Source organism: Protopterus annectens, chromosome 1.part1, assembly GCF_019279795.1.
Source record: "Protopterus annectens isolate FY-2018-M chromosome 1.part1, PAN1.0, whole genome shotgun sequence".
Taxonomy (NCBI): Eukaryota; Metazoa; Chordata; order Ceratodontiformes; family Protopteridae; genus Protopterus; species Protopterus annectens.
In genome coordinates, this window is record NC_056726.1 from 478,962,766 (window position 1) to 478,977,426 (window position 14,661).

At 38.3% G+C, this 14,661-nt stretch overlaps 1 protein-coding gene across 2 annotated transcripts in view; it reads left to right on the forward strand.

Annotated features, from left to right (window-relative positions):
* SLC35F3 (solute carrier family 35 member F3) overlaps positions 1-14,661 on the forward strand; it is a 1,790,855-nt gene that overhangs the window by 859,459 nt on the left and 916,735 nt on the right. The window contains exon 1 of one of the 2 annotated variants that reach the window (XM_044076184.1): positions 8,028-8,323. The exons of the other annotated variant lie outside the window; for it this stretch is intronic. Within the exon in view, the coding sequence (XP_043932119.1) occupies positions 8,248-8,323 (76 nt within the window). The 5' untranslated portion in view covers positions 8,028-8,247. Of the gene's footprint in view, positions 1-8,027; positions 8,324-14,661 lie in introns of those variants that run through there. 2 annotated transcript variants of the gene reach the window in all.

Sequence of the window (14,661 nt, forward strand, 5' to 3'; positions counted from 1 at the left end):
ATGTTTGGTGTCCTTTAGTATTGAGCTGATATTAGTCATGATAGGTTTGAATTGTTTATCCAGATAAATGGACATTGACTCAGTGAGCCAACCTCTACTAGAGACTATAGGTTTTAAGGGAGGGTCATATGGATCTTTGTGAATCTTGGGAAGACCCCTAAAGGTGGGAACTAGGGGTGTCTCAACTAGAAAATACTTGTATAAGTCCATATCAATCACATTACTTAGCAAAAGATCATATAAATGACTGTGTGTATCTTTAATTATTTTATTAAGTGAACTAGCATTCAATTTTCTATAAGTAGATTCATCTGTTAACAAACTTTCCATTTTGTAGTCATACATTTCCTTATCCATTACTATAATAGCTCCTCCCTTATCAGCTTGTCGTATAATGATATCAGCATTATTTTGTAGATCAAAAATAGCTTTCCTTTCATTATTACTCATATTAAAGAAATCAGGTTTAAGATTACTTTGACTATATAAATCTATAAGGTCATTTTCAAACATATCTAATAGTGGGTGTAAATGTGGGACAAAAACAGAAGGCTTTTTACAAACATTAACTTCTGAAGCATTCGTATTGTCCTGTGCAAACATCATCTTTAAGGCTAAATTTCTTGTAAACATCTTAATGTCAACGATTATATCAGTAACATCAGTGTAACCTGATGGTATGAAATTAAGCCCTTTGTTTAAAACTGAGAGCTCATGTTCGTTTAGTTCATACCTCGAAATGTTGACAACTAAGTCCTGTAAACCGGTTTCAAGGCTCTCTTTTGTTGCTCGTATGTCTCTTCGGTGTTCTTCCGTTTCCTTATTTGGTTGTGAGGCGACCATGCTTTCCTCTCGAATTGCTTGAAAGGAAGGGGAAAAGAAGGAAAACCTTGGCTCTCAACAAAAACATCTCCTTCCATAGTAGTATTATTACCAGATACCATTCTTGGTATTTTCCTGCGCACGTCTTTATCGTGCGTGTTAACAGAATGGTCTGAATCAAGGGACTGCAAAGCTGTTCCTTCCTGGTTTGAATGTACCATAGCCTCAATGACAACTTCTCGTTTCTTATCTTGTTTGTTTGTAACTTTCCTCATAACACTAGAGGACGTAGTCACATGACTTCCATCAATCGCCGTGTCAGATTCTGAGACGGAAGTAGGCACAGACACTTGACTGGTGGTATTTGTAGTTCCTTTGGTCATGTCTCTGCATGCCGACAATGAATAGTTAGAGGAATTCTCTGTTTCAATATTACGAAAACGAGTGTTGGTCCTCTCTCTCGGCCAGGAGAAGACGTTACCTTTGTGAAAGTCCGTAAAATCTCTTTCTAGCTTTCTCTTTTTATCTTGCATTGCTTTGGTGTCAAGAGAGAAAGCCATATTTTTCAGATCACTATATAGAACTACAAGTTCATCAGCATTGAGTAACTGCTCCAATTCATTTTCAATAGCATCAATCTCATCTGTTAATGTTTGCTCAACAAGGACATACTGCTCAATTAATAATTTAATATAGCCAAAGCTTGTATCAAGATTCAATTTCTGCCATTTTGACAACAATTCGGGATATGCATTGCCAAATGTAGGCATCTTCAGTATTCTCAAGCCTCTAGGTACTAATCAGAAGTGTAAACAGGCTTCCATATGCTGTTTTTGCCATTGTACATTTTTCAGCTTCTGTAACTTATTCTCTAGACACCTAGTAACTAGTATAATGTCCATATTTGATTGTCTATACTTATCAGTACCCTCACTTGCTGTGAGGTCTTTCGATGTTAGTTTTAATAAGGGATTTATATTCATATTTAACAAGCCTTTAAGAAAAAATACCTGTTCAGGTTCTTGTACCTCAACATCTTGCAATGTTTCAAGTTCAACAGCCATGGCTCAGCAGCTACTTAAATGTCAATTGCAGGAAAACAGAAATAAAGCCAGCTGCAGAGTTAAGTACCCTCAGTTATACAAAATCCAAACGTATAGAAAACAACAACAAAGGGTACATCCAAAGGCTGCAATAATCACCGTGGCTCCAGTCTTCACTTCAGCGTTTTTAATGAAAAAACAGATCCAAAAGTAAGCGCTTTCACGTCCGTTTCACGTTTTTCAGACTTCAATGAATCAATATTCAGGTCTAACCTTTATATAGTGTGATGTTCTTCAATTAACAAACTAATTAAACAATCAAAATGACAATTGATACTTAAAATTTAAAACACTAGTACAAATATATTAAAACATTTTAAAACATTTTGTATATACTTTGTTAAATACTATTCTAAGTCTGAACTATATTAAAAAAAAATATATATATATATATATATATATATATATATATATATATATATATATATATATATATATATATATGTCTTAAACATACAACTATAAGAATATATATTCTACATAAAAATATCTATACAGGTATAAGTAATGAATAAAATACATATATAAAAAACATATGCATATATATTGCCATGTTTGTTCAACGACAATCAACCTGAAACCATTTTTGGCATCTAGACCTTATAGACATTAATATAGTATAAGAAGTTTAAGTATGAATATATATATTTAATAGTTATCATTTTATGACAGGTTGATTCATTACTTATACCTGTATAGATATTTTTATGTAGAATATATATTCTTATAGTTGTATGTTTAAGACATATATACATATATATATATATATATATATATATATATATTTTTTTTTTTTTTTAATATAGTTCAGACTTAGAATCGTATTTAACAAAGTATATACAAAATTTTTAAAATGTTTTAGAGTATTTGCACAGTATATATTTGTACTAGTGTTTTAAATTTTAAGTATCAATTGTCATTTTGATTGTTTAATTTGTTTGTTAATTGATGAACATCACACTATATAAAGGTTAGACCTGAATACTGATTCATTGAAGTCTGATGAAACATTTGGTAGAACATGAAAGCGCTTACTTTTGGATCTGTTTTTTCATTAAAAACTCTGAAGTGAAGACTGGAGTCACGGTGATTATTGCAGCCTTTGGATGTACCCCTGGTTTATATATGAGATTGTTGATGATGGCTAGTATGGAGTTTGTTGGATCATGGAATAATTTTAGGCTCTGCAGATCTGTGAAGGCTATACAGTGATAGGTTCTAGGAGGGAGATTGGCAGCAAATATTACAACCTTATTGTAACATTTTTCAAGCTTGTTTAGATGGGTTGCTTCACTGTTAGTGAGTATGGGTGCATAGTAAAGCAGAGTGGGAGGAAGGAAAAGGCTGTGTGATTTCTTGCTATGTCAAACAAATAAGGTAATTAGCAGTACAGAGAGGGCTTAGCTATGTTTTTTTGGTTGTTTGTTTTTTCTGTATGTTATTTAGTATGTGTGACAAGTTTGATGTTGGTGTAATTGGTAAAAGTAATAGTGAAAGAGGGTTTTAGATTGCAAATTGCTTAGAGGAGGAAAGAATTAGTTGGATTTTGTTAGAGTTGAGGAATAGCTGAGAGCTTTGTTTACCAATTGTCTACTGAGCTGAAGGATTCCTGGATCAGTTTTTATAGGATGTCAAGAGTTACAAATGAGGGTGCAATCATCAGAGTATTGTAAGTTATCATTTAAAACAATCTTCCACACACACAAGTTTCTTACACTGTTTTACTATCCTGTGGCCTTACTACTCTTCTGTCAAGGTTCATTTATTGGCCATTTCAGCATGTCTGCCCATGGATCTTCCTCTTTCAATGCATTCTGATATCAAAATATTTTTGAAAGAGATTTTGCATAAGAAGCCTCCAGGAAAACAGGTGGCACCTCCTTGGGAATCTGTATTTTGAGTTACAGAAACTAACACTTGCTCCATTTGAACCAGCTAACCTGGCTGACTTGAGATTCTTAACATGGAAAACAGTTTTACTGACTGCTCTGACCTTTGCAAGAAGGTTATATGAGATTAATCTTCTTATGATGGGTCTACCCTAGCTCATTTTCTACAAGGACAGCATTTCTTTGAGAACTAATCCTTCTCATATACCTAAAGTTAAATCAGAGTTTACTTTAAGCCAAACTATCCATATCCCAGTTTTCTTTCCTGAACCCAAAAATGAGGGAAAAGGATTCTGGACACCTTGAATGTCCATAGGCAACTCAGGTGCTATCTTCATAGAACAAAATCTTTCAGATCTTCAGATCAGTTGTTCATTTCTTATAAATGAAAAAAAGAAAGGACAGCTTGTGTCAAAACAGGCCATTTCCAAATGGGTCTCTAAGGCTATTTTCTTTTGTTATATTCACCACAACATAACATTTCCAGACAGCATCAATGCCCACTCTACCAAGGCCTTGACATCATCTATGGATTTTTGGACAGGGTTGGATTCTTGAAATATTCTGGAAGCTGCAACTTTGTCCTTTGCATGTACCTTTATGAAGCACTATAAGCTTGATTCCTTCGCTAGGTATATATCAGGCTTTGCTAACACCATTCTCCAGGAGCTCCTGGACTCTTTTCCTTCCACTTCCTATATGTAATAAGCTATGGTAATCTGCCCATATAGCTAAGGCTTCTACAGCAGTGATCAGTATGATGGTTATACTGGTACAGTAGCCGTACCCTCCCTCTACCCCCCTTGTTTTTTTGGTGTGTTGTTTGTCAGGGTGTGGACATTTTTTTTCCTAGTTTCCCTCTCTCTATTGGCAGGAATGCTCTGAAAGGCTTGGCATCCAAACTTTTCTTTTAGTCAGCTCAGATTGAGCTGCCAGGTAGTTTGGGAGTCTGGAGGATGCTATGAAGTTTTGGAAGCTGTACAGCTGTATATCCTCAGCAGGATATAACCTGTATAGCTAAGGCTACTGCAACAGTGATCATTTGAACATCTGCTGTTATGGTAAGTTTACTAACACAATTGTACATACTTATTGCATTGTGTCAGGTGCAATCCCAGACTGGTATATCTCCTACCTTTCCATGCATGGTTACAGGGTGGGTCCTGCATTAAGCTGCTCTACATCTTATTCTGTCATCTGTAATGTTCCAGAAGGTACCACTTTGGACTCATTACTTTTTATACTGTTTGTTTCCCCTTGAAGATATTTTAAGAATGAGAGTCCATGTTATCATTTTATGCTAATGACACACGGCTTTTCCTGTCCTTCCCCCGTCAGTCTATGTGTAACATTATCAAGTTAGCCACTGACGTGGAATGTGTCCATGGTTGGACTGTTGTCAGCTGCTTGAATCTCAGTATCTTAAGGACAAGTCCTCATGTCTATACATGCCACCTTCTAAGATTATTTGCTTTAATATTGTCTCCAAACATAGTTTACTATAGGGATAAGCTGGAATTCCTTCAGGGTATGCAATCTCAGTGTTGGCTGATACAAAAGGACCACATCTCAGATGATGTCAAATTCTGCAGTTTTCATCTGGGGAATATCACTCTAATTAAACACCTTACCCCCCCTACAGACCTTGACTTCCTCCTGATTGGTCTACTGCAATGTGCTACACATTGCACAGGGAAGTAAATATTGTGGGAAGAAATAGCCAGGGAATTGTTATGGCTAAGCTTGTATAGGCCCTAGGGCTGATAGCCTAGTACCAACCTATTAACCTATGAATCTGCTTGGGAAGTATACACTTAAAACAATGAGGAAGATTAATCCAAAAGATGGAGTGCATTTATGCATGGTTAAAAAAAGAGTGTGGGGGAGCCCATGGTTTGGAAACTGGGTTTACTATGAATTATCACATGCTATTAGCTCATGACACGCATACTCACAGGCATTTGCTCAAAAAGGCAAGTGCTTTAATTCCCACTAGCTCATGTTAATCCCTCCGAAACTGGATCCTATTAAACTGTATAGCAGAGCCCTAACTCTAAATCTAAAGTCATAGCTCTCAACCTTCCATCTACATAATGTGGAACATTGCCTCTCATAATGTGAAACAAATAGTCAAAATGTGGAACACATAGTAGGAGCTTTGTAACAACTTCAACTAAGGAGCTCACAGGGTGATTAAAATATGTTACTTTATACTTATTAAGCTTTCTTTTGATAAATTAATATGATTCAGTGTTATTTCCCATGGATATCAGTGTGAAAAATACTGAATGTTTGACAGAACCTTTCAATGTGGAACGATGAGGAACACATTTTAAGACTCAAAATGAGAAACATTCCTCTTAATAAGGTATATTTGGGAGGCATGCCTAAAGCTCCCACCCAGTTACTAACCTGATTCCTCCTTCCCTAACCCTATCCTCCAACCCCACTGCCTAAAACGAAATTCCCCAATTGCTGCTTAACCGGAAACTCCCTTCCCACTCCTTAAACCTTAAATTCCCCATCTGGTCCATAACCATAAAACTCCCCTTTCGCTCCCTAAGTCTAAAACTCTCTTCCTGCTCCATAGCCCTCAAAATCTTCCTTAAAACCAACCTCCTTACCCTTTACTACGACTGGCACAGCTATCTCACTCGTACTCAAATAACCTCTTCTGACAGGGTGCGGCAGCTGTTTGCATGAAATCATAAGCACGATCAGCAGCCTGCACCAGCTACAAGGCACTCAAACCCCTGGCTTCCAAACATATCTATTCTGAGCTTGTAGTAGAACAGAAAACTGTCTATGGTCGAGTGTACTTAATATGCTATGTGTGCTTGTGTGTGTTTGCGTATAAAAATGCTGCACATGAAAATATCAACCAGCTGTTTTTTTTTCTTGGGGGGGTGACCTAACGAAATGGTTTAATCGACTAAATGTAACATCTGCATTTTAATGAGTACTAGGCTTGTCGACTAGAATAATCTGACTGTAAGGAGTCCATTGAATTTCCTTCTAGGCGTTGGTGCTTGTCATTGTCAGTCCACAGTGTTTTAATAGTTTACTGTCGATTTATAAATTACTAGATGTGTTAACGAAGTTAAACAAGCGGCATAATTGTTAATAAGGTCTATTGACAAGAAGTGCATGCAAACAGTATCCAGTCCCTAAACGCTAAGCTTTCCTGACTAGTGTTTCTGCTCCCTGTAAACGCGTGTTACCTGACGGTATTTATATTTAGCATTTTTAAAATCTTTTTAGCAACATCGACTAGTTAAGTGTCACTATAAGAAACAATGCATGTGTTATTTTCATTGGGAAGCAGCTATCTTCGTAAGACCACTGAAATGCACTCAGAATGCCCATCTTCCTATTGCAGACGGGCTGGTTCCCTGACTGCAGTGCAGATGAGAGGATGCAGAAGTTTCCTACACGCAGCTCTTGCTTTAACAAGCGTCGGAATGAGCGGCACTTCAGGTTATCTAAGCTAAACGATGCTAAATGATGTGAGCGCGAGCGTGCGCGAGGCTGAGGTTTGTAAGCTTTAGGCTGTGCACTTGTTATTTAGCTCCAGCTGCTTCATTTTGGAAAAGAACCAGTGGTTCACAAACTTATGTCGACCAAGCAAACGTGGCCGCATAAAGGCAACTATATTCACCGTGCCATGAACTCCGTGTAAGATTACATAATCCAATGCAAGATGTGTTCCCGCAGTACTTTTTACACTATTTATCCTCAAGGTGTCGTGCATGAAGAGGTGCTCGGTTGAGACTGGAATTAGACAGACTGCATTTCACCTTATTATGTTTGGTGGCTTCCTTATCAGATGACTTGCTTGCCTAAAAGTGCGGCAACTAGTTAGTTGATTGCATTACTGTTTTCTCTCAGCATCTTATGCATATGTGTATACAGTAAGGCTGCTGCAGTATTGCTAAGAGAAAGATGACGTTTTTTCCTTGTTTAGTTAGTTAAGCCACTTATGTTTCTCAAAAGTAAATGGCTAACCCAATATTTATGTGTTTTCGTCTCCCGACAATTCCATAGTTTTCATCTTGTATACTGGAGAGAACAGCATCGCGGCTGTAATGATGGTTTGGCTTACTTTGCCGTGGGTGTAGGAGGGGGACTTCACAGCGGGTGACAACAAGCAGTGACTTCGGACCCATCGGTAGGGTGGGTTGCTTTTGGAGGTGACGTCGTGGCGTACTTGCAGAAACTGCAATCAGTCAAGTGAGCCGTCCGCGTAACGGCTTAGCATTCCCGGGGACCCCCACAAACTATAGTACTTCAGCCAGCCAATCGGGCGGGCTCTCCCGTGGGAACTGGCAACCAAGAGAGGGAGACGAGCACGGGAAACGGGGACGCTGCAGCAACCGGGCAGCTGAAATGTAGGCACTCGGACGGGGGAGCTCCTGTAAAAGGGGGTCAACGACATGAAAAAACATTCAGCCAGGGTGGCTCCGCTTACCGCTTGCAATAGTCCCGTCCTTACCCTTACCAACGTAGAAGGTAATTAATACTTCCAGCAGCTTAAATATTGGTAAATACTGACCGACAACAATACATGAAGTTAACAGTAATTCTTCTGATAAAAAACACTCTGCACAAAAGCTCCTGGATTTATAATAGCTTATATATCTATATTTTGGTAATTGTTTTGTTAAGATGTGCTCTCGCTTAAGGGTACATTTGCCTTAGATGCTATTATTATTACTCAGTTTCGGAGTCAGACAAACAATGCTGTGCTGTGAGGGCTGCATTCCGCTGAGCGCAGCATTATTCGGAATGCTGAAATCGTTTCCTTCTGCTGTTTCTGCAAGGCAAAATCCGGTAGACTTCATCAAAGCTATGCATATCTTGTGTCTGCTTCACTCTCACACATACATACACACACTTAGTAACTCTGCAATGCCCGCATCGAGAAGACACTGAGATCAGGCGATTTTCCGAGTTTCGGTTTATGCAGGTGTGCACACACGTGTTTTTGTAATGAAGTGATACAGAAGACACTTTATAAAATTTGCTGATGCTGAATGATGTGATACCTGTTTGTATGTTGTTTTTCTGTATTAAAAGTGTCTGCGAAATGCCATAACCAGTTCCCAAGGGGTTTGGCACTATGCCTCTTATGCAGCAAGAGTATTGTGTGGATTTTGGTAATTACTTTTTAAGCATAAGTCGTGGTTGGTTATCTTCTACTGACTTTTTACTTTGGAAAATACGGTTACCAGTAGCAAGAAACGTTCGTATTCAATTACTTACTTACTGTGATACAAACTTAACTGCATTGCGTGTTGCAAAGCATACCTCTCAAGTATACCTCAGTATGAAGACCGTTCCTCATTTTAAGTATTAAAATGTCAATGTTTCTCTCAGTTCCACATTGAAAGGTTCTGTCAGACATTCAGTATTAAAGTTTTTTTTTTATTGAAATGCATAATAAATAATATTGAAGCATACTAGTTCATTAAAATCATTTTGTGTATGCATAAAGTAACACATTTAACCATCATGTGATCTTCCTTATTGAAGTTGTTATTAAGTGTTCCACATTTTGCTGTGTTTCCGCTGAAGGCTGAGACCTATGTAAAGAGCAGCCTACCAGTGACCAGCGTTTACAAGTGTTTGGGTTGGGTTTAGGTGGTGGCTAGATTTATAACTCTAATGTTTGCGATATTTTTATGTTCCACGGCTTATTTTCTTTGCTATAGACATTCCTGGAAGTTAGAAAACATTCACATATTTTAAAATCATTAGAGGTTATCCTAGTAGTGGAATAGTATGGATGGGCCATAATACAGAGAAGATTGGGTGACCTATACCACATGGACATTTATGTGCTGCAGTTTCTGAATATATGAATTCTACAAAATAGCCTTAAATGTGAGGGTCTACATCCAAACCCCATAAAGAACTTGAGAATTGATTCCTTATAAATGATTACATCCTAATTTTGATGTCACAAATTGATACATATTTTAAATATGATCATTAAGGTGGTATTCATAATCTTACACTGTAAAGGTGTGCAGGCGAATGTGCGAAAAGTGTTGCTTCACCAAAATGCAAATGCAGTAACTAGTGGTGCTTGTTTTCACAAACCTGAAGTCAGAGAAAAAATACCCAAGTGAACAGTGCAAAGATAGAAGTGTATAAATTAGCCATAGAAGTCTACATGAATGGTTCCCCTTCAGAATATTGAATTTTTGGAAAGTCGAACTGCATATGGTCGAGAATATACGATCAACTTTCTGAAAAGTTGAAGAGTTTCTACTGAGATCACAGTACAGAGAGGATTGGGACTTCACCTTTTTCCCACTGTGGTGTGACCTCAGAGTTGGTATATATAATTTGCAGGGGATATGGGGGGTGTAGGGGGAATGTTCCCTATAATAACAGATATCGGCTGTTGTTTTGCTTTTCGCTGTTGCAGAATGTAGATCATATGGTCTCAACCATATGTAGTTTGATGTTCCATTACACTGATGTCATGATATAAACCCACATGAATACATCTGTATGTCTTGCATATATTTTATTTATTTATTTACATAACTCTTATAAATCCTTGCAAGTTTCCAAAGTACCCTCATAAGTTTCTGCAGTTTATCAATAAGCACTGTTTTGCTTGCACTAATATTGTGAGACTTGATGGTAAGAAGGTGAGTGTACCTGAGCTCATCACTACTGGCCCACAGATAAAACAACTCTGCCAGCAGCCTTGTTCTGCACAGTTTATTGTATTTATAAGTAAGGAAAGGGGGTAGATATGAAAGTTGGAAAAAGGGAGTGAGAGTAAATAAGGAAAACATGGCAGAGAGACATAAGAGGGCTATGGTGGAGCAGGTGGGAGAGGAGAGTACTTTTTTGGTGGGGACAGACTCCCCTTTTCCTACAATATATAAGGGAAGATGGGGTTCGATTAAGAATACTAAGGAAAGGGCTGATTGATAAAGACATATGGGGGCAAGGTCCTAAAAATAGGGACACATTTAATTATTGCTCTCATAAGCTTAGAAAGTTGCTAGAATAAAAGCTATTTATTGTGTTATCATGCATTTTCTGAAGTTAATGAAGTCAGAAACTCAAATGCCTGTCATTATTTATTGAATTCAGTCCACACTGATTTGCCACAAAAATCCAGAAAAACACACATTTTATGAGGAGCAGACTAAAAATATGAGGCAAAATTCTGGACATCTGAGAGGTATGAGGGGAAGACAGGCAAACAGAAGATGGACAATGGTGATGGGGAGGAAATGAGATGCATTAGGGGTAGGTATGAAACAATAAAGTGGGTGCCCAGATGATGGGAATAGAGGAGGTACTGGGCAACCATGACTATCATTCCAGCCAGAAAACCCACATTCAGAGTCCCAATCAGGGGAGCCTGGGTAGGCAGATTCCCATTTGAGGAGATGGCCTCCTGTAGCTCAGTAGTCAGATACTTCTGTGACATTGAGGCTTTCTCCCACTACAAGAGACATTCATAGGGTCCCCCACCTCTCCACAGCCTTCACAACACCAGCCTGCACCACAGTCTGCAGATGGGCTTGTTCCAAGTGATGGCTGCTACTCCTTGGGATGGTGCCACACTAAAAGAGCCATCATTCTTCTCTGGCAAAACAGATCTTGCACATGCTGGTGTGGGTGGTCTCTCTCTCTCTCTGGCTTGTATGGATGGCTGCAACTAAGGTGCTCCAGGCTTTTCTGGATATGCAAAAAGAGACAAAAACGAGGAAAAAGAAGACATAATGATTAACAAAATACAGTGGTTGTTAAATTACCTTTATACTAATAACAACGTATTCTTGGGTACATAAAATATACTGTGGATCAGGGATCAGCTGTTGCAACTTCTCTGATAGAGGCAAAGACTGAGATCTATCTCTTGCTGTCCCATAAAACAAAAAAGGAATAAAAAAGGGTGTCATTAGCAAAGCACAGTCATGTCTGCCCTATTACAATCAACCGTTTCATACTAAAGAGTTTTACTATATTTTTATGTTTGCTGTGACAGCTGGAGTCCTACCAGAGTACTTATTTATATTAACAAACTGTACATAAAATCTAAATCATCGCATTATGCCACCACCCTGTGCTTAGTTACAAGTAAACAATCGCAGTATGCCACCAGCCTATGCTTAGTTACAAGTAAACCATCGCAGTATGCCACTGGCCTATGCTTAGTTACAAGTAAACAATTGCAGTATGCCACAAGCCTATGCTTAGTTACAAGTAAACCATCGCAGTATGCCACCAGCCTATGCTTAGTTACAAGTAAACCATCACAGTATGCCACTGGCCTATGCTTAGTTACAAATAAACCATCACAGTATGCCACCAGCCTATGCTTAGTTACAAGTAAACCATTGCAGTATGCCACCAGCCTATGCTTAGTTACAAGTAAACCATCACAGTATGCCACCGGCCTATGCTTAGTTACAAGTAAACCATCACAGTATGGCACCAGTCTGTGCTTAGTTACAAGTAAACCATCACTGTATGCCACAGGCCTATGCTTAGTTACAAGTAAACCATCGCAGTATGCCACTGGCCTATGCTTAGTTACAAGTAAACCATCACAGTATGCTACCAGCCTATGCTTAGTTACAAGTAAACCATCGCAGTATGCCACCGGCCTATGCTTAGTTACAAGTAAACCATCGCAGTATGCCACCGGCCTATGCTTAGTTACAAGCAAACCATCGCAGTATGCCACCAGCCTATGCTTAGTTACAAGTGTGCCGTTAACTACAGTATAGAATGCCTGCATAATGGAAGAGTCCATCTGTAATCCCCCTAAGTTAACATTCTTCAGTGAGTTATTCACCATTTGCAGTACGTGTTTGAAATGGCCTTGTAAGTATTACATAGCTTAACTTGTACTGAGATAGAACATTTTTAGTAAGTTGATAAGCTTTGAGACTAAAATATTCTTTAAATGGGAAATACATATGTCTCCTTAAAGGAAGTTAAGAAAAAGTTATTGTATTCTGATTGCCACTGCTGTCCACAGACTTTAATCTGATAAGTATTTTCAATGGAGGGAGTGCAAAGTTGCCACTAGTTCAGTAATGACCCATAATTATGGTATTCTTAAAGAATTTTATTATTGTTATAGTAGTGAAGAAAAATATTGAATGACTCTGGTCACTTCTGCTGTATGTCTGTCACCCACTGGACAAGCTGGTAAAGCTGCCAGCATTGTAGATCATTGTAGCGGTGTTGACACCATTCACTGGTACATGGAATCCAAGCCAGTATTGATGTCATCAGCCAGTTCTGCTCACACATTGGTTATCTTAAATGGTCCTTTTGCTGCAGCTTGCAGTCTCTCTGTCTACTGTGTGTAGCAGAAGTATCATACAGCTTTCACTTCTTTGTCACACTACCTTGGTGCTGTGTCCAAGGGTGTCATAGAAGACATTTTTCTTTGTTAGAGACAAAAAGCAAAATGGTATCTATTATATAAATTTGAGACTCCTAGGATTTGGCCCATACTTAATGGAATGTGACAATAAGCTGTTCACTGAACAACTGTGAGTATGGATGAAGCACAACAAAACTCGTACACAAATAAGACAGGTGCACATGTGTACAGTTGGCATTGTGCTTTCATGACTATGTGAATTTTTGTGCAACATAGGCAACCCTCTCACGTGCATTAACACTATTCATAGAGCAGCGTGCCTTTAAATTTTATTTATATAAGAACTTTGTAAATTGAATAAAATGAATAAAATCTGTTAAAATGTTTTCATCATCTCTATTGGTTGTACTGATGCTCACAGTGTTCCTGAAAAGATTATCAGAAATTCAAATTTAAATTGCATATGAAAAGTAAAGTAAAGGGAATAAAGTCTAATTATTGTAATATACTAAGGATAGTGTACGAAATGCTTCCAAGGTACTGGTAAACAGTAGCATAGCTAGGGCAGGGTAAAAAAGGCAACTGCTCCCTTCACTTTGCCCTAGAGAAGGGCAAAGGGGCAATTGCCTCAGGCATAAAGTGTTGGGGGGAGCGGGATCGTGCAATCCCCATTGGTCTTGAATACATGCCAGCTTTTAAAAGCCAGCATTGCATTTGTGGTCAAACACTGAGTGCTGTGGCTCTGTGAGTGTAGTCTAAACTGTAGCAACTGGTTGCTACATTTGTAGCAAAGAGTTTGCTACAGTTTAAATGAAATAAAGTTGTTTTTTTTTATTAAAATGAGAGGATGGTGGTCAGGAGTGGGATGCAGAAACAGGATCTGATTGGGTGGTACGGGGGGGTGGCATTACATGCATCTGTTTACCTGTCTGGTGTGCCAGTAGAACAAGCCGATATACACATATATATATATATATATATATATATATATATATATATATATTTTTTTTTTTTTTTTTCTGCTCTTCACCACTTGAGGAGCTGGGGGACGTGTGGATTGGCTACTGTCTGCAGAAGTCCTTGTTTTTTTCACTTCCACTTGAAGAACTGAGCGGGTTGGAAGCTAGTTTGTGGTACCAGCTCAGGGCACTGGTTGAGACAACTATGCTTCTGCTGATAAAAGAGATTTTTCTTATTTCAGCTGGCAGATTTTAAGTAACTAACAAATTGATTCATCTTGTAAGCTTTTAATTCTGTAGTACATGCTGCAGTGAGCACTTTTCCTTCTTAGTCAGAACTAGTGGCAACTGGCAATAGTAATGCAGTGGGTCATTTTGTATAGATTGTAAAAAATGTTATGAAATAAAACAACAATTGTCTAGTGGGCTGCAGAGTCTTCCCTTCCTACAAACCATGCCATGTCTGCAGTAGCATTACACGTCTTGTCATCTCCCATGAATGTCATTTCACATTT